Source organism: Pongo abelii, chromosome 20 (genome assembly GCF_028885655.2).
Source record: "Pongo abelii isolate AG06213 chromosome 20, NHGRI_mPonAbe1-v2.0_pri, whole genome shotgun sequence".
Classification (NCBI taxonomy): domain Eukaryota; kingdom Metazoa; phylum Chordata; class Mammalia; order Primates; family Hominidae; genus Pongo; species Pongo abelii.
In genome coordinates this window covers 55,337,717-55,364,282 of record NC_072005.2, presented here as the reverse complement: position 1 = coordinate 55,364,282, position 26,566 = coordinate 55,337,717, and the positions used below count along the sequence as shown (strand labels likewise).

The 26,566-nt window shown below is 55.4% G+C and overlaps 3 protein-coding genes across 11 annotated transcripts in view; 1 reads left to right on the top strand and 2 right to left on the bottom strand.

Annotated features, from left to right (window-relative positions):
- Positions 1 to 12,776, bottom strand: part of TRPM4 (transient receptor potential cation channel subfamily M member 4) — a 55,801-nt gene extending 43,025 nt beyond the window's left edge. The window contains exons 1-6 of one of the 2 annotated variants that reach the window (XM_024237050.3): positions 12,627 to 12,776; positions 12,258 to 12,325; positions 4,304 to 4,478; positions 3,015 to 3,195; positions 2,687 to 2,850; positions 2,076 to 2,259 (exon numbers count right to left, since the gene is read on the bottom strand). In XM_024237050.3, coding sequence (XP_024092818.3) covers positions 2,076 to 2,259; positions 2,687 to 2,850; positions 3,015 to 3,195; positions 4,304 to 4,478; positions 12,258 to 12,325; positions 12,627 to 12,650 — 796 coding nt within the window. In that variant the 5' untranslated portion in view covers positions 12,651 to 12,776. Of the gene's footprint in view, positions 1 to 2,075; positions 2,260 to 2,686; positions 2,851 to 3,014; positions 3,196 to 4,303; positions 4,479 to 12,257; positions 12,326 to 12,626 lie in introns of those variants that run through there. The other variant, XM_054540921.2, reaches the window with a different exon arrangement.
- A 2,203-nt stretch (positions 12,777 to 14,979) lies between these two features.
- Positions 14,980 to 20,012, top strand: HRC (histidine rich calcium binding protein). Of its 4 annotated transcripts, XM_024238164.3 has the most exons (6): positions 14,981 to 17,201; positions 17,277 to 17,347; positions 18,257 to 18,325; positions 18,577 to 18,631; positions 19,080 to 19,116; positions 19,301 to 20,012. In XM_024238164.3, exons 1-6 carry the CDS (start codon positions 15,182 to 15,184, stop codon positions 19,335 to 19,337), a joined length of 2,289 nt encoding a protein of 762 aa, XP_024093932.3. In that variant the 5' UTR covers positions 14,981 to 15,181; the 3' UTR covers positions 19,338 to 20,012. The 4 variants fall into 4 exon arrangements, 3 of the variants coding, with proteins under 3 accessions (XP_054396894.2, XP_024093932.3, XP_054396895.2); XM_054540919.2 differs by lacking the exon at positions 18,577 to 18,631 and having other exon boundaries at positions 14,980 to 17,201; XR_010138641.1 differs by lacking the exon at positions 19,301 to 20,012 and having other exon boundaries at positions 14,980 to 17,201; positions 18,257 to 18,631; positions 19,080 to 19,117.
- Positions 19,599 to 26,566, bottom strand: part of PPFIA3 (PTPRF interacting protein alpha 3) — a 31,012-nt gene continuing 24,044 nt past the window's right edge. The window contains exons 22-30 of one of the 5 annotated variants that reach the window (XM_054540917.2): positions 23,877 to 23,939; positions 23,690 to 23,716; positions 22,366 to 22,541; positions 21,861 to 21,958; positions 21,457 to 21,632; positions 21,300 to 21,368; positions 20,906 to 21,077; positions 20,473 to 20,544; positions 19,599 to 20,388 (exon numbers count right to left, since the gene is read on the bottom strand). In XM_054540917.2, coding sequence (XP_054396892.1) covers positions 20,486 to 20,544; positions 20,906 to 21,077; positions 21,300 to 21,368; positions 21,457 to 21,632; positions 21,861 to 21,958; positions 22,366 to 22,541; positions 23,690 to 23,716; positions 23,877 to 23,939 — 840 coding nt within the window. In that variant the 3' untranslated portion in view covers positions 19,599 to 20,388; positions 20,473 to 20,485. Of the gene's footprint in view, positions 21,078 to 21,299; positions 21,369 to 21,456; positions 21,633 to 21,860; positions 21,959 to 22,365; positions 22,542 to 23,689; positions 23,717 to 23,876; positions 23,940 to 26,566 lie in introns of all 5 variants that reach the window. The other 4 variants (XR_008516670.2, XM_054540918.2, XR_008516671.2 and 1 more) reach the window with 4 other exon arrangements.

The following is a 26,566-nucleotide window of genomic DNA, read 5'->3' as shown; positions in this document are numbered from 1 at the left end:
AAAGAGACAAAAGCTGTATCCAACCCCATAAAAACGATAGGACTTTTTATAGCAATAGACACCATATAAAAGTCGCTTTTTACATTTTGTTGCTGGGTGCGATGGCTTATGCCTGTAATCCCAGCACTTTGGGAGGCCAAGGTAGGTGGATGGCTTGAGCTCAGGAGTTCAAGACCAGCCTGGGTAACACGGCAAAACACCGCTTCTACCAAAAATACAAAAAATTAGCTGGGCGTGGTGTGGTGATGTGCACCTGTCATTCTAGCTACTCAAGAGGCTGAGGTGGAAGGATCCCTTGAGCCCAGGAGGCAGAGGTTGCAGTGAGCCAAGATCACACTATTGCACTCCAGCCTGGGTGACAGAGTGAGAACCTATCTCAAAAAAAAAAGACATTCAGCATCATTTGTAGTGTCAAACATTAGTAAACCTCAGATATCCATCGACTGGAAAATTTTTATTTATTTATTTTTTAAACTGTAATCCCATGAAAGATTAGATTGGGGAATTTTTTTTTTTTTTTTTTTTTTTTTAAGAGGAAGTCTCGCTCTGTCACCCAGGCTGGAGTGCAGTGGCATGATCTTGGCTCACTGCAACCTCCGCCTCCCAGGTTCAAGTGATTCTCCTGCCTCAGCCTGCCGAGTAGCTGGGATAACAGACGGGCAGCACCATGCCCGGCTAATTGTTTGTATTTTTAGTAGAGATGGGGTTTCACCATGTTGGCCAGGCTGGGCTGGAACCCCTGACCTCAGGTGATCTGCCTGCCTCAGCCTCCCAACGTGCTGGGATTACAGGCGTGAGCCACCGCACCTGGCCTTAGATTGGGGAAATTTTTAAATAACAGATGGGGACAAGCATGGTGGCTCACATCTGTAATCCTAGTACTTTGGGAGGCCAAGGTTGACGGACCACTTTAGCCTAGGAGTTCAAGACCGGCCTGGGCAACATAGGGAGACCTCCTCTCTACAAAGAATACACAGATTAGCTCAGTGTGGTGGCATGTGCCTATTGTCCCAGTTACTTGGGAGGCTGAGGTGGGAGGATCACCTGAGCCTGGGGAGGTTGAGACTGCAGTGAGCCATGATTGTGCCATTGCACACAGCCTGGGTGACAGAGAGGCCCAGTCTCAAAAGAGAAAAAGCAGAGGGTGCATCTTTACTAAGGAAGATCATGCAGCAATTAGGAGAATAAGCAAGATAGAGAAGTTTGAACCTAAAACGATGGTCATGAAAATGTGTAGGCCGGGTGCGGTGGCTCACGCCTGTAATCACAGCATTTTGGGAAGCCAAGGTGGGCAGATCACCTGAAGTCAGGAGTTCAAGATCAGCCTGGCCAACATGGTGAAACCCCGTCTCTACTAAAAATACAAAAATTGCCTGGTGTGGTGGCGGGCATCTGTAATCCCAGCTACTTGGGAGGCTGAGGCAGGAGAATTGCTTGAACACGGGAGGCAGAGGCTGTAGTGAGCTGAGATCGTGCCACTGCACTCCAGCCTGGGCAACAGAGCAAGACTCCGTCTCAAAAAAAAAAAAAAAAAAAAAAATGCATCAAGCTGTCCACCTTCGTGCATTTTTCTGTATGTATGAGAGATTTCAAAATAAAGTCTGTTTGTTTGTTTAAGATGAAGTCTTGCTTTGTCGCCCAGGCTGGAGTGCAGTGGCTTGATCTCGGCTCACTGCAACCTCCACCCCTGGGTTCAAGCAGTTCTCTCGCCTTAGCCTCCCAAGTAGCTGGGATTACAGGCACATGACACCACACCTGGCTAATTTTTTTTATTTTTTATTCTTTATTATTATTAATATTATTATTATTTTTGGTAGAGACGAGGTCTTGCTCTGTTACCCAGGCTGGTCTTGAAATCCTAGCCTCAAGCAATCCTCCCCCCTCGGCCTCCCAAAGTGTTGGGATTACTGATGTGAGCCACCTCACTCTCAGACAGAGGTTTTTAAAAACATGAATAATGATGGGGAAAGACACGTTACTATAGATAATTCCCCAAATTTCGACCAGACCAGACTACTGGGATCCTGAGCGCTGGGGTCGCGAGTTGTGGGTTGTGGGTTCAGGAAGCCACTCACCTCCCACGCCCGTCTTCTGCTGTGAGATGTAGGACTCCAGGCGCAAGCGAAAGCGGTTCTCGCCCCCCAGGCAGCCGTGCGTGCCGTCATCCACCAGGAAGAAGGCCGAGTAGTTGTAGTCTAGGGGAAACTGGACCCCGTCCTCCGGGTCACCGCGCCACCGGTACCGCGCAGGGAACGAGCCCTAGGGGAAAAATGGCCAGACCAGGGCGTCTCCTCATCAGGGCCAGAAGGACAGACACGAGCCCCTCCTCCTCCCTCAGACCAAGGAGTCTGGGCCTCCAGCCCCACCTCCCTCAGACCCAGGACTTCAGACCACAGCCTCTCCTCCCTCAGACCCAGGAGTCCAGGCCTCCAGCCTCTCCTCCCCCAGACTTCAGGAGTCCTCCAGGCCTCCAGCCTCTCCTCCCTCAGACCCAGGAGTCCAGACCCCAGCCTCTCCTCCCTCAGACTTCAGGAGTCCAGGCCTCCAGCCTCTCCTCCCTCAGACCCAGGAGTCCAGACCCCAGCCTCTCCTCCCTCAGACCCAGGAGTCCGGGCCCCCGGCCCCTCCTTCCTCAGACCCAGGAGTCCAGGCCTCCAGCCCCCTTTTCCAAGTCCCTGGGTCACACCTTGGGGTTGGTGAGGGTGTCTCTATTCCGGACCACACCCCAGGGGGCCACACCCATGGCCACCACCTTGGTGCCCCCAGTGCTGGCCGTCTGATGGTCCCGCACAGCCACACCAACATGCCGGCCGATGCCCGTGTGCAGACCCCCGGCGACAATCCAGGCTCCTACACAGACGCCGAGGAACACGCAGAATCAGAGGGAGAGAAACCAAGAGTAAGACAGAGACACACACACAGAGACTGGGCGGCGGGGGAGGCCACCCAGAGTTGTGGGGGAGATGGCAGGCAGGCCGAGGCCCAGGAGACAGCCCCCACCCACCCTCGGTCACCTGTGCTCTGGGCAGCCCGCACCAGCCCACGACGCAGCAGGTCCTGCAGCCAGGTCTGGAGGACGGGGCCCCCCGATCCCCCCAGCACTGACACCACCAGGTTCGGGGCACGGAAGCCCCATGTGCGTGTGACCAGACTATAAACTGTAGCTGGATCCGTTCGGTCAGAGAGCCGGAGGAACTGTGGACACATGGGAGCGGGGAACACAGGGAGGGGGACAGAGACCCAGAGAGACGGGGACAGAGACCCAGAGAGACGGGGACAGAGACCCAGAGAGATGGGACAGAGACCCAGAGAGAGATGGGGACAGAGACCCAGAGAGACGGGGACAGAGACCCAGAGAGAGATGGGACAGAGACCCAGAGAGACGGGGACAGAGACCCAGAGAGAGGGGGGACAGAGACCCAGAGAGAGAGGGAAACAGACCCAGAGAGAGAAAGACAGAGACCCAGAGAGATAGGGACACAGACACAGAGAAAAGGGGAAACAGAGACCCGGAGAGACGGGGACAGAGACCCAGAGAGACAGGGACAGAGACCCAGAGAGACAGGGACAGAGACCCAGAGAGACAGAGACAGAGACCCAGAGGGAGAGGGAGACAGAGACCCAGAGAGAGGGGGACAGAGACACACAGAGAAAGAGACAGAGACCCAGAGAGAGAGGGAGACAGAGACCCAGAGAGAGAGGGAGACAGAGACCCAGAGAGAGAGGGAGACAGAGACCCAGAGAGACGGGGACAGAGACCCAGAGAGAGAGGGAGACAGAGACCCAGAGAGACGGGGACAGAGACCCAGAGAGACGGGGACAGAGACCCAGAGAGAGAGGGGGACAGAGACCCAGAGAGTGAGGGAGACAGAGACCCAGAGAGACGGGGACAGAGACCCAGAGAGAGAGGGAGACAGAGACCCAGAGAGACGGGGACAGAGACCCAGAGAGAGAGGGGGACAGAGACCCAGAGAGACGGGGACAGAGACCCAGAGAGAGAGGGAGACAGAGACCCAGAGAGACGGGGACAGAGACCCAGAGAGACGGGGACAGAGACCCAGAGAGAGGGGGGACAGAGACCCAGAGAGAGGGACACGGAGACAGAGGGAGACAGAGACAAAGAGACGCAGAGAGAACGGCACCTCCTCAGAGAGAAGATAGGTGGGGCGGAGGGGACACAGAGAGCCAAGACAAGGATGGGCAGAGGGGGCCAGAGTTCAGCGCGGGCGTCCCGGCTCCACTCTGGAGCCCCAAGCATGCAGCCCCCTGGTGCCCGGGCCCTGCCCACACAGGCCTGCCTCACATTGCTGTGCTTGCGGCCGGCCCCCATGAAGTCCAGCTCTCCGTAGGCATCGGTGGGCTTCTCCGTGGTGTGTGTATCGCTGTCCCACACGGTCACCACGGCTGCCCCGAAGGCATCCTCCATGGCCACTGCAGGGTGGGCGGTCCGGGGGCGCCCACACTGGCACAAGGTCCCTCTGGGGATGCGAGGGCGGAGTGTGAACCCAGGGCTGCCCCCCGACCCCAGCATCCTGTCGGCGTGTTCATGCTCCTGTAGAAGGGGCTGTCGACACTGAGTCCGCACCCGCAGAGGCAGTCAGAGTCCACGTTGCCCCTGGCCCTGGCTCTGACCACCTCAGGGAGAGACTGGAGCCGAGGACAGTCCCCCTTCCCCACGGGAAGGAAGCCAGTGAGTCCAGAAAGCCTGAGCAGGAAGAAGCAGGTCACTGTCATCTGAGGAGCCTCAAGTGGAAAGGCAGAGGGCCACTGGGGGTATCCTCGCTGTGCCCCCATCCAAACACATCATGTTCAACACGAGAAAGAACATCCAGAGGGTAACTCAGGGAGAGCCCGCGTGCTAGGGGCTGACGCGGCTGTGTGACTTTGGGCGAGCGGCTTCACCTCTCTGAGCCTAAATTTCCTCCTCTAATGAAAAGACAATAATAGCGCAGCCTACTCCACGGAGCTATGAGGAGCCAGGGAAAGAACGCAGTGTTTCCTGAAATGAGGCTCGCATACCAGTCCCAGCCAGAGGCAACGCGACACGAACTTCACACGGAGCTTAAAATAACCTTGAATAACGCAGTGAGAAAGTCATTCCTTTTTCAGTTCTCCTGATGACTGTCAAGGAGAGAGGCTCAGCCGGGTGCTAGAATATTTTTGAATGCCTAACCCTTTGCTACTCTTTTGAACGAGAAAAGCAGGCCTTGGGCTCAAAAAATGGAGCTGGCAACAGCCATTTAGCGAGTAGGGAAACACCTTTGTTTGCTTTTCATTGTATTTGGCTTATGTGTGGCTTGTTTCTTCCTCTCTGTGCCAAACGGAACAGGTTTCCCTTTGGAAAGTTTCCACATATAAAACTTTCCCCCACCTAAAAAAAATGCACAAGTCTCTCTTGCTATCTAAAGGTGATTGGCACCTGAGTAAGTAACGGGTTTGGAGAATGAGAAATTCATTTGAAAATGTAGGGTCGGGTGCGATGGCTCATGCCTGTAATCCTAGCACTTTGGGAGGCTGGGGCCAGAGGATCACCTGAACCCAGGAGTTCGAGACCAGCTGTGCAATATAGTCAGAACCTGTCTCTTAACAAAAAAAAAAAAAATTAGCCAGGTGTGACAGCATGTGCTTAGGAGGCTGAGGCAGGAGGATCACTTCAGCCTGGGAGATCAAGGCTGCAGTGATGCAGAGAGCTGTGACCACGCCACTGCACTCCAACCTGGGCAACAGAGTGAGACCCTGTTCAAAAAAAAAAGAAAAGAAGGAAAGAAAAGCAAGCAAGCAAGCAAGAAAGAGGCCGGGCACAGTGGCTCATGCCTATAATCTCAGCACTTTGGGAGGCTGAGGCGGGTGGATCACCTGAGGTCAAGAGTTCGAGACCAGACTGGCCAACATGGTGAAACACTGTCTCTACTAAAAAAAAATACAAAAATTAGCTGGTCATGGTGGTGGGTGCCTGTAATCCCAGCTACTCAGAAGGCTGAGGCAGGAGAATCGGTTGAACCCAGGAGGCGGAAGTTGCAGTGAGACATCACACCATTGCACTCCAGCCTGGGCGACAAGAGCGAAACTCCATCTCAAAAACAAACAAACAAACAAAAAAAAACTAAGGAAAGAAAGGAGGGAGGGAGGGAGAGAGACAGAGACGGAGGAAGGAAAGGAAGGAAGGAAGGGAGGGAGGGAGGGAAAGAGGGAAAGAGAGAGAGAGAAAGAGAAAGAGAGAAAGAAAGAAAGACAGAAAGAAAGAGAGAGAGAGAAAGAAAGAAAGAAAAAAAAAGAAAAGAAAATAGAAAGGAAGAAAGAAGGAGAAAAATGTATCCAAATTCTTTTGTTCCAGATTCCAGGAGTTCAGATATCAGGGGAGACCCGTATTTACACAAACCTAGTGAGCAGATTTAAGAGCAATTTTACAGAAGGGATAGCAGAGGTGCTACAAGGATTTGGCAAAAGCCGTAAAGACGCTAAAAGAACAGCTAACTGATCCACACATGGGATGAACCAAACACACTTAGGCCAGGTCCTGGCACAGTGAGAACTACAATAAAGTGTCTTCTTTCTTCCTGAGTCTACCTCCAGGGCCCTGGCATGCCTCAGTTTACCGACTTTGTCCGTTCACCCATTTCAGCTCCATCCTTGAATCCCCTAGTTCCCCTGCAGCTACTTCCAACACCTGCAGCTACTTCCCAGGAAGTTTGCTCTTCTGAGCAAAACTTCAAGGACAGCTGGGCACAATCCCAGCACTTTGGGAGGTCAAGGCAGAAGGACTGCTTGAGCCCAGGAGTTTGAGAACAGCCTGGGCAATAGAGCGAGACCCCATCCCTACAAAAACATTTTTTTAAATTAGCCAGGTGTGGTGGTGCACACCTGTGGTTCCAGCTACTCAGGAGGCCGTAGCAGAGGATCACTTGAGCTCAGGAGTTCAAGGCTGTAATAAGACATGATCACACCACTGCAGTCCAGGCTGGGCGACAGAGCAAGACCATGTCACTAAAAATAAGAAATGAGGCCGAGCACCACTGCAGTCCAGGCTGGGCAACAGAGCAAGATCATGTCACTGAAAATAAGAAATAAGGCCGGGCGTGGTGGCTCGCACCTGTAATCCCAGCACTTTGGGAGGCCAAGGCGGGCAAATTGCGAGGTCAGGAGTTCGAGACCAGCCTGGCCAACATAGTGAAACTTCATCTCTACTAAAAATACAAAAATTAGCCGGGCATGGTGGTATGCTCCTGCAGTCCCAGCTACTCAGGAGGCTGAGGCAGGAGAATCACTTGAACCTGGGAGGTGGAGGTTGTGGTGAGCAGAGATTGTGCCACTGCACTCCAGCCTGGGCAACAGAGTAAGACTCTGCCTCAAAAAATAATAATAATAATAAAATAAAAGGTCTTCAAGGAATAGTCCGGAGCCTGTACTGTCCAATGTGATAGCTGCATGGGGTTCTTTGTAGCCACGAAGCTCTTTCTGTTCTAATAAGTTAAAATTAAATCAAATTAAAAATTCAGGCCAGGTGCAGTGGTTCATGCCTGTAATCCCAGCACTTTGGGAGGCCAAGGCGGGCGGATCACCTGAGGTCAGGAGTTTGAGACCAGCCTGGCCAACATGGTGAAACCCTGTTTCTACTAAAAATACAAAAATCAGCTCGGCGTGGTGGCGGGTGCCTGTAGTCCCAGCTACTCGGGAGGCTGAGGCAGAAGAATGGCATGAACCCAGGAGGCAGAGGTTGCAGTGAGCCAAGATCGCGCCACTGCCCTCCAGCCTGGGCGACAGAGCGAGACTCCGTCAAAAAAAAAAAATCAGTTCCTCAGGTACAATGGCCATATTCCAAGTGCCCAGTAGCCCCCTGTGGCCAGGACTGCTGTATTGGATGTGGATATAGAATGTTTCCAAAATCATGGAAAATTCTGACGTTCAGTGCTAGGAGCTATTCCTTCTGCACAGCTTGCCTCCTGCCCTATTTCCTTGGTGGAGCCACACAAACTGAAACGAATTGTTCTTTTTTTTTTTTTTTTGAGACGGAGTCTTGCTCTATCTCCCAAGCTAGAATGCAGTGGCATGATCTGGGTTCAATGCAACCTCTGCCACCTGGGCTCAAAGGATTCTCGTGCCTCAGCCTCCTGAGTAGCTGGGATTACAGGCATGTGCCACAGTACCTGGCTAGTTTTTGTATTTTTAGTGCAGATGGGGTTTTACCACGTTGGCCAGGCTGGTCTCGAACTCCTGACCTCGAGTGATCAGCCCACCTTGGCCTCTCAAAGTGCTGGGATTACAGCCGTGAGCCTCTGCGCCTGGCCTGAAATTGTTCTTGATAAAAATCATCAATTACCTGCCTGGCTCCATATACAACGACCCTTATTCAGGTTTCATCTGACTGTATCACAAGTGGCCCTGGCCACAGCTGAAAGGCTCTCATTCTGGAAAACCTCTCCTTGGCCGGATACGCCTGCCCCTCTGGCCTTCCTCCCCGCCCCGGCTGCTTCGTGCCTGCCTTGTTTGTGGCTTTCTCTTGCTTTTCACCTCCCTTGAGTGTAGGCGTTCCCAGTGCAAGCCTTCCCTACATGATTCTCAAACTCAGTGTGTGCAGAGGCCAGGCAAGTAACTCAACAGAAAGAAGTAGCCAGGGCCAGGCACGGTGGCTCATGCCTGTAATCCCAGCACGTTGGGAGGCCCAGGTGGGCAGACCACTTGAGGTCTGGAGTTTGAGATCAGCCTGGCCAACATGGTGAAACCTTGTCTCTACTAAAACTACAAAAATTAGCCAGGCGTGATGGTGGGTGCCTGTAATCCCAGCTACTCGGGAGGCTGAGGCAGGAGAATTGCTTGAACCCAGGAGGCAGAGGTTGAAGTGAGCGGAGATCGCACCACTGCACTCCAGCCTGGGCGATACAGCGAGACTCCATCTCAAAAAAAAAAAAGAGGTAGCCGGGTATGGTGGCTCTCGCCTGTAATTCCAGCACTTTTGCAGGCGGAGTGAGGTGGGAGGATCACTTGAGTCCAGGAGTTGGATACCAGCCTGGTCTGGTATCAAAGGGAGACCCGGTTTCTACAAAAAATTGTAAAATTAGCCAGGCATGGTGGTGCATGCCTGTGGTCCCAGCTACTCCAGAGGCTCATGTGGGAGGATCGCTTGAGCTCAACAGGTCAAGGCTGCACTGAACCGTGATCGTGCCACTCCAGCCTGGACAACAGAGCAAGACCCTGTCTCAGAAAAAAAAAAAGAGAGAGACAGAAGACAGATATTTTTAAATGCTCTTCTAAACATACACACACACACACACACGCACACAATTGGCTATAGAATTGCCAGTTTGCAACTCCCCTGACTTTACACGTTGTTTTCCCTGTGACGTCTTACCTACTTCCAGTTTCAATTACCAGCTACAACTCGGACCTCTCAGATCCTGGACATCAGTCCAGACCTTTCCCAATCTCAGTCCCCACATACCCCTCAGTCCCCCTAGGCCGCTCATATGCACAGAGTCCCACATCGCACTCAGTAACATTTCCCAAACCTGCTCGCCCTCCTGAGCTCTCCATCTCAGGGACAGCCCCACTGTGTCCCAGTCAGCAGACCATATGTCCGGGAGCCATCCACCGATGGCGACACCCCCTCTCTCCCTCATCACCCTCATCAATCCCCAAGCTCTGCCTTCCTGCCCCCTGAGTCTTTGCCCCATCCCCTCCTCTCTGTGTCCCAAAAACCCTGACCTGGCTCAGGCCACTACCCCTCCCGCTCAGACACTCTATCCAGCCTCCTCCTGAGCTCCTGTTCATCCTCTCCCAGCCCCAGAAGGTTTTTCCACACCCAGAGCCAACCCCACTGCTGTGGTGATGCCCCAGCTCCCCAGGACAAGGTCCCAGCCCCTTAGGGTGGCCTCTGACACTCTGCAAGCTCTGGCCCTTCCCTCCTCTGCAGCCTCTTCTCTCATGACAGTGCTCCCTGCACCCTGAACTTTGATTCATATTCAAGCCGAACCACATGGTCCTTAGCGAGGACTTTGCACATGCTGTTCAAATCACTTTCTTTCTTTCTTTCTTTTTTTTTTTTTTTTGAGATGGAGTCTTGCTCTGTCACCTAGGCTGGAGTGCAGTGACGTGATCTCCGCTCATAGTAGCCTCCGTCTCTCAGGTTTAAGCGATTCTCCTGCCTCCTGAGTAGCTGGGATTACGGGCATGTGCCAACACGCCCAGTTAATTTTTGTATTTTTAGTAGAGACGGGGTTGCACCATGTTAGCCAAGCTGGTCTCGAACTCCTGACTTAGGTGATCCACCCACCTCGGCCTCCCAAATTGTTGGGATGACAGGCATGAGCCACCATGCCCGGCCCCAAACCGCTTTCCATGGGCCTCTCTCCAGCTCACTTTCAAATGTCACCTCACTAGCCACTCTTCCTCCTCCAGAAACCATTAGTGACACTCTGTGTCCCCTCCCAGTCTTAAGCAGACACCTCCTCCCAGCTCCCACAGAGCCCAGTGGCTCGTCCTTTGGAGCTGCAACCCCTTGCCTTACTATCATTATCCTCTGCGTTTCTTCCTCCTCAGGCCAGACCAGAGTTTCCTAAATTGTCTTGACCACGCTGACCTATCAGTAAAAAGGTTTTGAGCACTCACATCCAACAAGTGCATATCTGTTTATTTATCCATCACTTACAAGCCATACTGCACTAATATATAGTCATAACAAAATACACACTGAAGCAGGAATGTGGATACTTTCCGTACCCCAAAAACTGTCTTGAAAAACAACTAGAGGGCTGGGCACGGTGGCTCACACCTGTAATCCCAGTACTTTGGGAAGCCAAGGCAGGTGGATTGCCTGAGGTCAAGAGTTCAAGACCAACCTGGGCAACAGGGTGAAACCCCGTCTCTACTAAAATACAAAAAATTAGCTGGGCGTCGTGGTAGGCACCTGTAATCCCAGCTACTAGGGAGGCTGAGGCATGAGAACTGCTTGAACCCAGGAGGTGGATGTCGCAGTGAGCCGAGATCGCGACACTACCCTCCAGCCTGGGCGACAGAGCCAGACTCTGTCTCAAAAAAAAAAAAAAAAAAGCTAGAAAGCCTGGGCCAGGTGCGGTGGCTCACACCTGTAATCCCAGCGCTTCGGGAGTCTGAGGCGGGCGGATCACAAGGTCAGGAGATGGAGACCATCTGGCTAACACGGTGCAACCCCGTCTCTACTAAAAAAAACACAAAAAATTGGCCGGGCGCGATGGCTAATGCCTGTAATCCCAGCACTTTGAGAGGCCGAGGCGGGCGGATCACAAGGTCAGGAGATCGAGATCATCCTGGCTAACACGGTGAAACCCCGTCTCTACTAAAATACAAAAAATTAGCCGGGCATGGTGGCGGGCGCCTGTAGTCCCAGCTACTCGGGAGGCTGAGGCAGGAGAATGGCGTGAACCCGGGAGACGGAGCTTGCTGTGAGCCCAGATGCGCCACTGCACTCCAGCCTGGGGGACAGAGCGAGACACCGTCTCAAAACAAAAACAAAAACAAAAAAAACTAGAAAGCCTGGATCCCCTTGAGAGGCCATCACTGAAGGGCGGGAGCTCCTCGCGGACCCACACCCCCTATCTAGTTCAATTGGTGTCCCCGGCCACCAAGACAGGGCCCGCCCGCGGTAATAATTGCCACCTCCCAGTGGGAGCTGCAGATATTTCCCAGCGTTCTGTGCTGAGCGCTGTGCCAGGAATATCACAAGCATTAACTTGTTTAATTCTCATAATAACCCCAGGAGATCAAGCCTCTTTTGATGTCCAGATGAGAAATGGGACCCAGAGAGGTGAAATGATTTGCCCGAAGCCACACAGCACGTGTCCCAAGGGAAATTTGAACCCTGGCAGGGCGGTTGAATTAGGCTAAAGGGACCTTGGGAGCGCTGAGTGAGGGTTTCTTGCATGGATGGATGAATTAATGAACGAATAAATTAATGAATGAAACAGAAATACCCAAAAGGGAAAGACAGAGACACAGAAAGTGACACGAAGAGACAGAAGCACACAGAAGAGACATAGGGGAGGAAAGAAGCAGACCCGAGCCCTGGAGCGTCTACACTGACCCTGAGCGGGAGAATGGCGAATGGGGAATGAGGGGTGTCTACACAGACCCAAACGCTCCTAGAGGGAGAGCGTCGGCAGGGAACGCCCTTGGGAAGGTCCCCGAGTCCGGGAATGGGGAAGGAGCATGGTTGGGGCGTGGCCATCCGCGGGCGGGGTCAGCGGGCTGCGGACCCTCTGGGGTCAGTCCAGGGGCGAACTCCTCACCCCGGATCTGTGGAGTCAACTATGAACGTCGTGCAGGTCTTCTTCTTGAATATCTTGGGGATCCAGCTCTGGGGACAGGAACAAGTGTAGGGGTGGAAGTGGGGTGAGGGGGCACCCAGTTCTGTCCCATGGGACACAGGGCCACCCACCCCGTGCGCTCCCCACGGACACAGCAGTCCGGGCCCCCAGCCCCCTCCCGCTCCAGACTCAGGAGTCTCGACCCCCATGCCCGGGACCCTGGAACCCGGACCCTCCCATCCCCCTCCTCCGTCTGACCCAGGAATCTGGGTGTCCAGCGCCCTCCTCTCTGGGAGCCTGGAGGCGAGGTCCCCAGCTCCGCGCTCCCGCAGACCCGGGTCCGGCGCTCACCTGCTCCTTCTCCGGCACCACCATGCTGCCGCGGCCGCCGCAACCTCTTGCAGCCCAGGGCCCCAGCGCTCCCTCCGCCGGCTCTGCTTCCAGACCCGCCCAGAGCAAACCGGATCCTCCACTTTCCAGCCTAGCCTGGGGCGGGGCGAGGTCTGGGGGGCGGGGAGTTTTGGAGACGCCAAAGCGGGAGGCGGGGAGAGGGCGGGTCCCAGGCCTCGATAAGGGGACAGAGGGACAGCGACGTGGGGGGTGCAGAGGCCCGGGCCGGGGGGCGAGAGACACATAGGGGAGACTCCGAGGGCAAGAGCGAGACGGGAACAGAAGGAGTTGGGGGCCAGTGGCGGAGAGGGAACAGAGACTCAGAAAGGAGGATGCCAGACAGGGAGGGGACAATTTAACCCAAAGAGGGGGAGATAAAGACTTAGGGGACAGAGAATCAGAAGGTGGGGTAGCAGGGACCCAGGGATAGATGGGGCGGGGGGGAGGGGGTGGACAGAAACCCACAGAGAGAGGGGGACAGAGACCCAGAGAGAGAGGGGAACAGAGACCCAGAGAGAGAGGGACAGAGACCCAGAGAGAGAGAGGGACAGAGACCCAGAGAGAGGGGGACAGAGACCCACAGAGAGAGGGGGACAGAGACCCAGAGAGAGAGGGACAGAGACCCAGAGAGAGAGAGGGACAGAGACCCAGAGAGAGGGGGACAGAGACCCACAGAGAGAGGGGGACAGAGACCCAGAGAGAGAGGGACAGAGACCCAGAGAGAGAGGGGGACAGAGACCCAGAGAGAGAGGGGGACAGAGACCCACGGAGAGGGGGACAGAGACCCAGAGAGAGAGGGGGACAGAGACCCAGAGAGAGAGGAGGACAGAGACCCAGAGAGAGAGGGGGACAGAGACCCAGAGAGAGAGGGGGACAGAGACCCAGAGAGAGAGGGGGACAGAGACCCAGAGAGAGAGGGGGACAGAGACCCAGAGAGAGAGGGGGACAGAGACCCAGAGAGAGAGGGGGACAGAGACCCAGAGAGAGAGGGGGACAGAGACCCAGAGAGAGAGGGGGACAGAGACCCAGAGAGAGGGGGACAGAGACCCAGAGAGAGAGGGGGACAGAGACCCAGAGAGAGAGGGGGACAGAGACCCAGAGAGAGAGGGGGACAGAGACCCAGAGAGAGAGGGGGACAGAGACCCAGAGAGAGAGGGGGACAGAGACCCAGAGAGAGGGGGACAGAGACCCAGAGAGAGAGGGGGACAGAGACCCAGAGAGAGAGGGACAGAGACCCAGAGAGAGGGGGACAGAGACCCAGAGAGAGGGGGACAGAGACCCAGATAGAGGGGGACAGAGACTCTGAGAGAGAGGGGGACAGAGACTCAGAGACAGAGTGGGGACAGAGACCCAGAGAGGTGGATGCTAGCGATGGGAAGGAGACACCTTGACTGAGGCAAAGGGCAGTGGGGGATGCAAAAACCAAAGAACTGGGCGAAGGGCAGGAACTCAGAAAGGAGGGGCCAGAGATTTAGGGGAGAGGGAACAGGGGAGAGAAAGGGACACAGACTTGGGTGGAGGACAGACACTAAGATGAGAGTGAGACAGAAGCCCAGAGTGAGAGGGAGAGGCAATCCCGTGGAGGAGGGACAGGCACCCTGAGAGAGCAGATGACAGAATCGAGGAGAGAGGAGGACCCGTGAACAGGAAGGGAGACCCTAGTGGGGGCACTCATGACGGGTGAGGAGTAGGAGATACTGACACACAGAGACGGGCAAGGCCACTTGTCTCCTGCCAGCCCTCTGTGACAGGGACAGCTGCGGCCTCCGTAACCTGAGTCCCCCTACCCCTCCCAGCTGTATTTATAGCCCTGGCCTAGCCCAGTCCCTGCCCCCAGATCTGAGTTCCAGGGACAGGAGGTCATGGGCACGTGTGTTGGGGGCCATGTTCCTTTCCCCCTTTCCAGGGCCTCAATACTGACATCACTCTCTCACCAACGCGTGTCATTCTGGCTGGAAACAGCCCGCAATCGAACCTCCAGTCCTTCCGTCCCAGGGGTCTCTCCCCTCTGATAAGTCTCTTGTGCCTCCCCCAGGTGCCCCAGGCTCCCCCAAAAACCTGCTAAAAGTCTAGCCTTTGTCTTTGCAGCTGCCAAACATGAGCTTGTTGGTAGGTCAAAGTCAAGTCCCTTGGCCCCCATCTCCTGGCCAGGGAGAGACCCCTCACTGGTCCCCTCCCCAGCTGGGAGGAGGAGGAGCAGGAGGCAGGCAGGCAGGGACTGACCCAGAATAACTCAGGGCTGAGAGTAAATTTAGCTGGAGAGAGGGGAGGGGAAAGACCCTATTGGCTGGGGAATGGGGAGGGAGGGCCCCAGAGGGGGGTCAGGGGGCTCCGGAGACAGCCTCAGAAGGGTGTCCAGAGCCAGGCAGCAAGGACCAGAGGAAGGTGGACAGAGACCGAAAGGACAAAGGAGAGACACAGAGAAAAAAAGAGACCAACCCCAAAGGGACAAAGACCCCAACATTTGTCCACGTCGCCGCAGAGGCAGCTGGAGCCAGTGCTGCCTGTCCGTCCCCATGGGCCACCATAGGCCATGGCTGCACACTTCTGTCCTCTGGGCTGGGGTGGCCAGCCTGCTCCTCCCCCCGGCCATGACCCAGCAGCTGAGAGGGGATGGGCTGGGCTTCAGCAGCTGGAACAACAACACCAGAGTTGCCGGGCTCTCCGAGGAGGCATCAGAAGAGCTTGGCCACCACCTCCACAGCCCTAGAGACCATCCAGATGAGAACGAGGATGTTTCCACAGAGAATGGGCATCATTTCTGGAGCCACCCAGACCGTGAAAAGGAGGATGAAGATGTCTCCAAGGAATATGGGCACCTACTCCCAGGCCACAGGTCCCAAGACCACAAAGTCGGAGATGAGGATGTCTCAGGTGAGGAGGTCTTTGCAGAGCATGGTGGGCAGGCCCGTGGGCACAGAGGCCATGGGAGTGAAGACACGGAAGACTCAGCTGAGCACAGGCACCACCTCCCCAGCCACAGGAGCCACAGCCATCAAGATGAGGATGAGGATGAAGTTGTGTCCAGTGAGCATCACCATCACATCCTCAGGCATGGACACCGAGGCCATGATGGGGAAGATGATGAAGGAGAAGAGGAGGAGGAGGAGGAGGAGGAGGAAGAGGAGGTCTCCACTGAGTATGGACACCAGGCCCACAGGCACCGAGGCCACGAAGAAGATGACAATGATGATGATGATGATGATGTCTCCACTGAGTATGGACACCAGGCCCACAGGCACCGAGGCCACGGGAGTGAAGAGGATGAGGATGTCTCAGATGAACACCACCATCATGGCCCCAGCCACAGGCACCAAGGCCACGAAGAAGATGGTGATGATGATGATGATGATGATGATGATGTCTCCACTGAGTATAGACACCAGGCTCACAGGCACCAAGGCAATGGGAGTGAAGAGGATGAAGACGTCTCAGATGGACACCATCATCGTGACCCCAGCCACAGGCACCGAAGCCATGAAGAAGATGACGATGATGATGATGTGTCCACTGAGTATGGACACCAGGCCCACAGGCACGGAGGCCACGGGAGTGAAGAGGATGAGGATGTCTCAGATGAACACCACCATCACAGCCCCAGCCACAGGCACCGGGGCCACAAAGAAGAAGAAGATGGTGATGATGATGATGATGTCTCCACTGAGTATGGACACCAGGCCCACAGGCACCAAGACCACAGAAAGGAAGAGGATGAGGCTGTCTCAGGCGAACACCACCATCATGTCCCTGACCACAGGCACCAAGGCCACAGAGACGAGGAAGAAGATGAGGATGTGTCCACTGAACGTTGGCACCAGGGTCTCCAACATGTCCACCATGGCCTTGTAGATGAGGAAGAGGAAGAAGAGGAGATCACAGTCCAGTTCAGCCACCATGTTGCAAGCCACCAACCTCGAGGCCACAAGAGTGATGAAGAGGACTTCCAAGATGAGTGTAAAACAGAAGTCCCTCACCATCACCACCACAGAGTCCCCAGGGAGGAAGATGAGGAGGTCTCTGCTGAGCTTGGCCACCAGGCCCCCAGCCACAGGCAAAGCCACCAACATGAAGAAACTGGCCATGGTCAAAGAGGGTCCATCAAAGAGATGAGCCATCACCCCCCAGGACACACAGCGGTCAAGGATAGAAGCCATTTGAGGAAGGATGATTCTGAGGAGGAAAAGAAGGAAGAGGACCCTGGCTCCCATGAGGAAGATGATGAAAGTTCAGAGCAGGGAGAGAAAGGCACCCATCATGGCAGCCGGGACCAGGAAGATGAGGAGGATGAGGAGGAAGGTCATGGCCTCAGCCTGAACCAGGAGGAGGAAGAAGAGGAAGACAAGGAGGAGGAGGAGGAAGAAGACGAGGAGAGGAGGGAAGAGAGGGCTGAGGCTGGGGCCCCACTGAGCCGAGACCACAGCGAGGAGGAGGGGCTGGAGGAAGATGAGCCCCGCTTCACCATCATCCCCAACCCACTGGACGGGAGAGAGGAGGCTGGAGGTACCTCCAGTGAGGAGGAAAGCGGTGAGGACACAGGTAAGTGGCCTGGGCTGGTGTGGGTGGGAAGGAACCGAGTCAGCCTGGGTCACTGCTGCCCTCCTGTCCCCGCAGGTCCACAGGACGCTCAGGAGTATGGGAACTACCAGCCAGGGTCCCTGTGTGGCTACTGCTCCTTCTGCAATGTATGTCCCCAGCCCAGATCCACCCACCAAGGTTTCCCCAGAATCTGTCCCAGGGGCCCTAGGGTGGTGCTGTGGGAGGGCTCAGAGCAACGGCAGGCCAGGGTCAGTTCTGAATGAAAAGAGATCCTTCTGCAGGCAAGTGAGGTGAGGACAGACTGAAGGCTGGGAGGCTGGGAGGCTGGGGCAGTGGTCCAGGAAGGAGAGGACAAGACCCAAGCTGCATCTTGGGGTGTGGGGACAGAGACAGGGGTCTGTGGCAAAGAGAGTCGGGGGAAGGAGGGACGGCACAGGGGCTGATAGGCTAGGGGGAGAATAGGGAAAGAGGGGGTGGAGAGAGCACCTGAGCCCACCCTGACAGGGAGACATGGGGTCGCCCTGAGATAGAAAACCAGGGGCAGGGCTGGGTGTGGTGGCTCACGCCTGTAATCCCAGCACTTTAGGAGGCCAGGGTGGGTGGAACACGAGGTCAGGAGATCGTGACCATCCTGGCTAACACGGTGAAACCCCATCTCTACTAAAAAATACAAAAAATTAGCCGGGCGTGGTGGCACGCACCTGTAATCTCAGCTACTCAGGAGGCCGAGGCAGGAGAATCGCTTGAACCCGGGAGACGGAGGTTGCAGTGAGCCGAGGTCGAGCCACTGCACTCCAGCCTGGGCGACAGAGAGAGACTCCGTCTCAAAAAAAAAAAAAGAAAAAAAAAAAAGGAAAAAAGGGAAAGGAAGGAAGGAAGGAAGGAAACCAGGGGCAGGGGAGGGGAGAGAGGCCGGTTTGTGGGGCAGATACAGAGCTCAGTGTTAGAGATAAAGAGAGTCTGGGCAAGCGTCCAGGGTGCAGGGGTGGACGAGGGGCGGGTATCTCCCAAGTGGCGTTAGAGTTTCCATCTAACCAGGCTCTCCCGGTCCCCAGCGATGCACTGAATGTGAGAGCTGTCACTGTGATGAGGAGAACATGGGTGAGCACTGCGACCAGTGCCAGGTGAGACCTCACCTCACACTCAAGTCTCCACTGGGCCTCAGGATGCACCGGGACCCTCTGAGGAACCCCAGCCCTAAATCCTGGCCTCTGACCCAACCCCTTACCCCTGATGCAACCTTGACTCCACAAGCGATCCTGACTCCAACCTTAACCTAGACCTAGCCTCTGGTCCGGGTCTGGTCCCGGCCCCATCCTAACTCCGACCCCGGCCACGCCCCACGCTCACTCTCTCTCCCCGTCCCCGCCTCCAGCACTGTCAATTCTGCTATCTCTGCCCCCTGGTCTGCGAAACGGTCTGCACTCCAGGTGAGCATGGGCGGGGCCCTGGAAAAACCTGAGGAAAGTGCCAGGCCCAGCGTGGTGAATCCTGGTGGGGGCGGAGCCTGGCCCGGAAGGCTGGTGGGGCGGGGCTAAGAGGGGAGGGGTGGCCAAGGTTCTGAGCACGTGGGCCGGGACCTGGCTCGAGGAACACCAGGTGGAATTGCTGAAGCCAAGGGACAGAAATGAGTGGAGGATTGAGATGCCGGCTTAGAGCCTAATTGTCGAGGCCAACTCAAGTAGGAATCGAAGGGGCGGGGCTACTGGAGAACGGAATCACCCAGAACGAAAAGGGTTCGGTAGAAGGGATTCAGCTTGAAGAAGGAATTAGGGAAAAGGAGGTGGAGCTAGCACTAATCTCGCACGCTATACTGGGTGGTCGCCTAATTTTGCTCGTCCAGTACCCCTCAAGCCTCTTTTCTCTGCTGTCCCACAGGAAGCTACGTTGACTACTTCTCCTCGTCCCTTTATCAGTAAGTGTGTAAAAGGGGAGTGTGTAAAAGCCCCGTTTAGAGAAGTGCTGGTCACTCTATGAGTTATCAGATGACTCTGGGACTCCATTTCCCCGTCCATGAAATGGGCAGGTTAATGATCTCTAAGCGTCCTGGGGTGAGCTTTGAACACCAGCTGTCTAACTTCTGGCGTTCTCCTCTCCAGGGCCCTGGCGGACATGCTGGAAACGCCGGAACCCTGACCCAGCCTCTCGACTGCGACGCAGGTGTACCTCCCCCTGCCTTCCAACCCCTTTCCACGAGCCATATTTATTTCTCTGAATAAACGTGCTCCCCGAAACCTCATTGTCAGACGTGGGGTCTGGGAATCTCAGGGCATCAGGGAATGCGGGTAGGGTCTAGAAACCTGGACCTAGACTTGAGGGATGAGGGGCCTGGACTCCTGGCTCGAGGTGGTTGGTTGAACACCCCCCCCCCCAAAAAAAATCAGTCAACAAGGGAGCTTTTTGAAACAGTTCTCTTTACCCGTGATCACTGAGTGACGCCTGGGGCGGGGAGGCCGACCGAGAGTCGGGGGCGAGGGCTCCCCCACCGCCCCCCCGCCCCCACGCCACGTCGCCCAGCGGCATCGTGGAAAGAGGATTCTCCCATGCAAACCCCGGAGCCAGAGGAGAAGGGGGAGCGCCATTCTGCGCCCCCTACCCCCGGGGCACGGACACGGCCACAGCACGGGGGGCGGTGAGGCCCCGGGGACACGAGACACGGGGGAGGGAGAGGGGACCCCGCCCGCAGATGACCCGGGGGACCGGCGACCGGACGCGGCGGGGCGGAGCTGAGTGGCACAGGGGGCGAGGCTTGTAGCAGCGAGTCCCCCCTCCCCTCCTTTCGGACGAAGAAGGAAGACTTGGGCCCCGCGACTGGGCAGGAAAAAGGGGAGGGGCAGCCTCTCCCCGCATGCGGCCCGGGAGGGAAGCCCCGCCCCCTTCCTGCGGGTAAAGGACACCCGTCTCCCAACAGAAACTGATCAATAAATTACAAAGTAGAGAAAAGGAAGGCGGACGTTTGGGGCGGGATTTCTTCCTGCCCGCTTCTTCCCCCTCTCAGTCCAGTTTATGTGGTTTGGTCCAGGCCCCGGCCCTGTGCGAGGCGGGCGCGCGCACTCCCGTTGGTCTGTACAGATGGTCCAGTCCTCGGCGCGAGCTCCCCCGCCCGCTCTCCCCAGCGAGGCCACAGTCCGGGCAGGAGAGGGAACAGCCCAGCCTCGGGAAGATTCTTCCGTCCGAGTGAGGTCACCTGCATGACGCCGGGCAGCGCGTGGAGCAGTGAAGATCCACCGTGCCGCCCCGCACCCCCAAGGTCGCCCAGCACGGTCCTCACCTGGAGGCCTGCACTAGCAGGAATAGGTCCGGACCGAAACGCCGTCTGCCCGGGAACTCCCAGAAGTCTGGCCTGGAGGGAGAGCGAGCAGCAGTTCAGCCTGGAGCACCCTCCTCCCTGTTCCTCTCCAGGATTCCTCCCTTTGGACTTCCCTTCCCGATGTCACAGCGATCGCCGGGCTCCACATGGGTTTCCCTCCCTTCCCCGCAGCCGAGGACTCAAACTCGCATTGGGCGAGTTCACTCCCGCCCTGGGAAGGGGGAGTGGGATTTATCCATTTCATCCTGACGGGGGAGTCCGGAACGTTGGAGCAGTCCATTCCTCAGGGGTGGGCGAGAAAGGACTAGGCCATTCCAGAACCTGGACTACTGAGGTGGTCCATGCCCCACCCTAGGGAAGCGAGGAAGGGCTGTCGCATTTGGGAGCCCCCCACCTTCTGGCTGCAGCTTGCGGAGAGGGAGCCCCGGAGAGCCCAGGGCTCCTGCTGCAGCCGAACGAAAGTTGGGGGGCAACATCTCAGCTGAGTCGGGAGTTACGCCTCGGAGGTCCTTCTCCCGGAACATCTTCCGCCAGGATGGGGAGCGGCTGAAAGACTTGGCGCTGTCCTAGGTATAGGAGCCGGGCAGCCGGTGAGGGACTCCTGCCTCGTCTGACTCCGCCCCTTCCTTTGATTCCACCCCTCTCCGGGTCGCACCTCTCCCTTAACCCCGCCCCTCTCCTGGCCCCGCCTCCAACCGTGATCCGTTAATAGTCAGGCCCCGCCCCCTCAGCTCCGCCTCTCGAGGAGCCGCCGGGAGCAGAGCCCTCTGAGCTGCTGCCGCGCCCACCTCGTCCAGCCGCCTGTCTGTGCCTAAGGAGATAAGGTTGCTGAATTCCTTCTCCAGGAGCTGCCGGGCCTGGAAAGAGGAGGTGGAGGGGGCGGTTTGAGCGTGCCGTCTGCGAGGTGGGGACGCCCAGCATGCTCCGGGCCCAGCGGCAGCTCACCTGTGCATTCTGCGTGGGGATCTGCAGGAGCAAGGCCAGGTCGGAGTAGTCGAAGGTCTCGTCCAGGGCGAGCAGTGCCCCGTGTACCCCGCTCTCCGTGAGGTTCGTGGCAAATTCCTTCAGGCCCAGCCCGGACACCCAACCCATGACCCGCTCATTGGACCACACCATCACGTCTGGGGACGGAAGGGACCCTCAGCCGTGCCCCTCCCTTGGCCTGGAGAGTTCAGTTTAGCCCATACCTCCACCTCCATTTCCTCTCTTCGGGCCACGCCCCCCACGCTGGCTCCACCTCTCGGTTATGGTGCCAATCTTCTTCTCCGGCCTCCCCCCATCCCCTCTCCTCCCCATCCAGCTCCACACCCTCCACCTGGCTCCCAAAGGGACCCTTACACTCTACTCACCTCGGATCTGGGTCTGACTTTCTTCCCGCCTCCGCTCCAGGTCCTTCCGGTCATAGTTGAGCCGTTTCAGGCACATAATCCCATAATGTAGACTCACCCTGAGCAGCAGGGGAAGTGGAGTCACGGATGAGCTTTCCATTCCCCCAGACTGCTGCTCCTACGGGTCCCTCCCCACTGGCTGTGCTCTTCTTGGAAAGGGTGGGGAGCTGATAAGTTCTACTGACTGTTGACCACCTCAGGAGGCGAGGCATTTTCAACAATAGGCACTTCCTATTGACCAGCCTGGGAGGGGTCCAGGGTTAACTAGCCAAGCCATCTCAGGATCCGAACTTTTCCTGTGGACCATCTTATTGGTGAAAGGGGCACAGAGACAGGCTTTCCTGAGAACTCAGGCTAAAAGGGCCAAGATAAGCCTAGGAATCTCCCATGGCCAATCCCATTGGCCAAAGACTCTCTGGGGTGGGGCTTCCCTTTGGACTGTCCCCATTGGCCAGGCAGCCCCCACCTGTGAAAGCTGTCCACCATCTTGAGTTGGCCCCGGAGCTCCTTCTTGTTAAGATGATCTAACATTCGAGCGTCCACCAGCGACTCCATGAAGTAGCTGCGGTATTGGGGCAGCCCCAGGCTGGGCAGCCAGTCGTTCCCCACCCACTCGTGGTTCATGTCGCCATATGCCAGGATCTGGGGCCATGGGCAGGTGAGGGAGGAGTCAGGCCCTCTGGCCCCTTCCCACTGTGCATGAGAGGGGTACAGTCCAACCTCCCAATCCAAAGTTTTTTCCCACCCCAGGGTAGGACAATGACCAATCTCTGCTCAGGATAATGGACCAATCCAGAGTTGTCTCCTAGCCCTTCATGACAGCATATACTCTTTCTTGGCTACTCAAACAGTTGTCCTGAGACCTAGAGCGTCACCATCACCTGTGGACTTGCTGGAATTGCAGAATCTCAGACCTGATTCCAGACCTACTGAAGTCGGTATCTGCATTTTCACAAGACCCTCAGGTGATTTGAAATATACATTATATTTATTGTTTAATTTCTTTCTCTCTTTCTTTCTCTTTCTCCTTCTCCTTCTCCTTCTCTTTCTCCTTCTGACAGAGTCTGCTATGTCACCCAGGCTGGAGTGCAGTGGCACGATCTCGTCTCACTGCAAGCTCCCCGTCCCAGGTTCAAGCAATTCTCTTGCCTCAGCCTTCGAGTAGCTGGGATTATAGGTACACGCCACCACGCCCGGCTAATTTTTGTATTTTTTAGTAGAGACGGCGTTTCACCATGTTGGCCAGGCTGGTCTCGAACTCCTGACCTCAGGTGATCTGCCCACCTCAGCCTCCAAAAGTGCTGGGATTACAGGCGTGAGCCACCGCGCCTGGCCGCCTCTTGTTTCTTGAGAACAAAGTGTAGCTCCTCCTCCCCAACTTCTCATTCAGCCTGGCTACCTCACCGCCACCACAGCCAGTGTGTCCTCCTTGGCCCTGGCACACTGAGGAGTCCACTGTAGCCCCCGCCCCCTCCACTATAGGGACACCGGCTGCTCAGTCTCTCCTGAGCTACAGAATTGAAGCCCCTTAGAGCCCCCACAACCCACGATGATGAAATGGTCCATGCATAAGGCTGACTATGCAACAGTCTGGGCTTCCACATCGCATCCCCTCTACCCTCCCCACCACCAAGCCATAATGGAACAGTCCAGAGCCAAGCTTGGCGCAGCGCCCCCCGATGGGGATGATGGCATGTTCTGGTGAGGGCAGGGGCAGGGCTCGGAGGAGGGGCATCCATGCGTCGTGCACAGCCTGTTCATGCGCTCACGCCCCGCCCCGCGCCCCCTACCTGCTCCCAGCTGATCTCCTTGGTCTCCTGACCCGTTAGTAGGAAGAGGGGAGAGAAGGGGTGAGTTAAGGGGCAGGCAGAGGGGGACGCAAGGAGCAGACTTAGGGATGGCCACAGACTCGCTCCCCGCCCCCACCCCCAAAGAAGGTTAGTGCCACCCCCAAGGTGGCCGGCAGGGGGCACTCACGGGCTTGGTCGTGGCCGTAAGGGACTCCATCTCCTCGTGTGTCATCCACACGTTTCCTGTGGACTGAGGGGCGGGGAGTGTTAATGGATGGTGAGAAAGGGCTTCGCGTGGGGGAGAGGAAGGAGGGTGTCCTCCTGAAGGCCCTGGGCCATACGTTTATGTCCCTCCTGCTTTCTGGGACAAGCAGTAACAGAGAAAAGGAATGATTCTCTATTATAGGGCACCTGCCATATACCAGGCAATGTGACTTTGGAGTTGAACAAATTCAGGTTGGAATTGGGACCCTGCCATGCATTTTGCTGTGTGGCCCTGTGTAAATGACGTCACCTCGCTGACCTCACACAGAGGTACAGAATGAGGATTCAGAAGTGGGGGACAGACACAGCCATGGTGCAAATGTTTAGGGGGTATGGGGGGGTTCACATTTATTGAGCTTCTGCTCCCAACAACCCCACAAGTTAGGAATCCATACAAGGATAAAAACATTTATGTACTTCTGGTGAGTGTCAGGCACCAGTCACCGTCATAGGGTGTGGGATATGGCAAGGGACACAACAGACCCTTTTCGTCCTAGTGGGGGAGAAACAATGAACATATTTTAATTATGTTGGGGAAATTTGAATACAGAGTGAATAGTAGATGAAATTAACAACTGTGGCCAGGCGTGGTGGCTCACACCTGTAGTGCCAGCACTTTGGGAGGCTGAGGCGGGCATATCACTTTTGGAGTTTGAAGACTAGCCTGGCCAACCTGGAGAAACCCCGTCTCTACTAAAAATACAAAAATTAGGCTGAGAGTGGTCTAGCACTTTGGGAGGCAGAGGCGGGTGGATCACCTGAGGTCAGGAGTTCAAGACCAGCCTGGCCAACATTGGTGAAACCCTATCTCTACTAAAAATACAAAAATTAGCTGGGCATGGTGTTGTGCGCCTTTAATCCCAGCTACTCAGGAGGCTGAGACAGGAGAATCACTTGAACCAGGGAGACGGAGGTTGCAGTGAGCCAAGATCGCACCACTGCACTCCAGCCTGGACGACAGAGTGAGACTCCGTCTCAAAAAAAAAAAAAAAAAAAAAAAAGAAAAGAAAAGAAAAAGAAATTAACAACAATGTGAATGCCCTTAGGTGTGATAAAGGATGTGGTGTTTACAAGGAAGAAAATGACCCACTAAACTAATTTTGGGGGCTAAGATGTTATGATGTTCTCAAATTACATTCAAGTACAGGTCTCTGAGCATCCCTAACCTGAAAATCCAAAATCCAAAATCTCCAAAATTCTAAACGCTTTTTTTTTTGGATGCACTCTTTCTCTGTCACCCAGGCTGCAGTACAGTGGGACAATCACAGCTCACTGCAGCCTCGACCTCCTGGGCTCAAAGGATCCTCCCACCTCAGCCTCCTGAGTAGCTGGGACTACAGGTATGCGCCACCACACCCGACTAATTTTTGTATTTTTAGTAGAGACGGGGTTTCGCCATGTTGCCCAGGCTGGTCTCGAACTCCCGGGCTCAAGAGATCGGCCGCCCAAGGCCTCCCAAAATGCTGGAATTACAGGTGTGAGCCATAGCACTTGGCCCTAAACTTAAGTGCTGACACGAAGCCACAAGAGGAAAATCCCCCACCTGACCTCATGTGACAGGTCACAATCAAAATGCAGTCAAAACTTTGTTGCATGCACAAAGTTATTTAAAATATTGTAGGCCGGGCGCAGTGGCTCATGCCTGTAATCCCAGCACTTTTGGAGGCTGAGGCAGGTGGATCATGAGGTCAGGAGTTCAAGACCAGCATGGCCAAGGTGGTGAAACCCCATCTCTACTAAGAATACAAAAATTAGCAGGGCATGGTGGTGGGCGCCTATAATCCCAGCTACTCGGGAGGTTGAGGCAGAGGATTGGAATTGCTTGAACCCAGGAGGCAGAGGTTGCAGTGAGCCGAGGTCACACCATTGCACTCCAGCCTGGGCGACAAAGCAAGACTCCATCTCAAAAATTAAAATAAAATAAAAATAAAAAATAAAATATTGTATAAAATTCTTTTTAGGCATGTGTATGAGATGCATATGAAACATAAATGAATTTCACGTTTAGGCTTGGTTCCCATCCCCAAGATATTTCATTTATATGCAAATATTCACAAAAAACTTTTTAAAACCAGAAATTCTAATCACTTCTGGTCCCACGTATTTCAGGTAAGGGACACTCAACCTGTACTCCCCACTCCCCCCCACCCCACACACACAACAGAGCAAGTACAGCAAAAGTTTGAGAATCGCTGAACTGGGTACACATGATTTTCTGTATGTTTGAAATTTCTCGTAATAAAAAGTTGGAACGAGGGCCAGGAGTAGGGGCTCACGCCTGTAATCTCAACACTTTGGGAGGCCGAGGCGGGCGGATCACCTGAGGTCGGGAGTTCAAAACCAGCCTGGCCAACATGTCAAAACCCCGTCTCTACTAAAAATACAAAAATTAGCCGGGCGTGGTGGCGGGCGCCTGTAATCCCAGCTACTCAGGAGGCTGAGACAGGAGAATGGCTTGAACCCGGGAGGCGGGGTTGCAGTGAGCGGAGATCGCGCCATTGCACTCCAGCCTGGACAACAAGAGCGAAACTCTGTCTCAAAAAAAAAAAAAAAAAAAATGGAATGAAAAGATAAAATAATTAGAAGGCAATAAATGCTATGGGGAAAATTAGA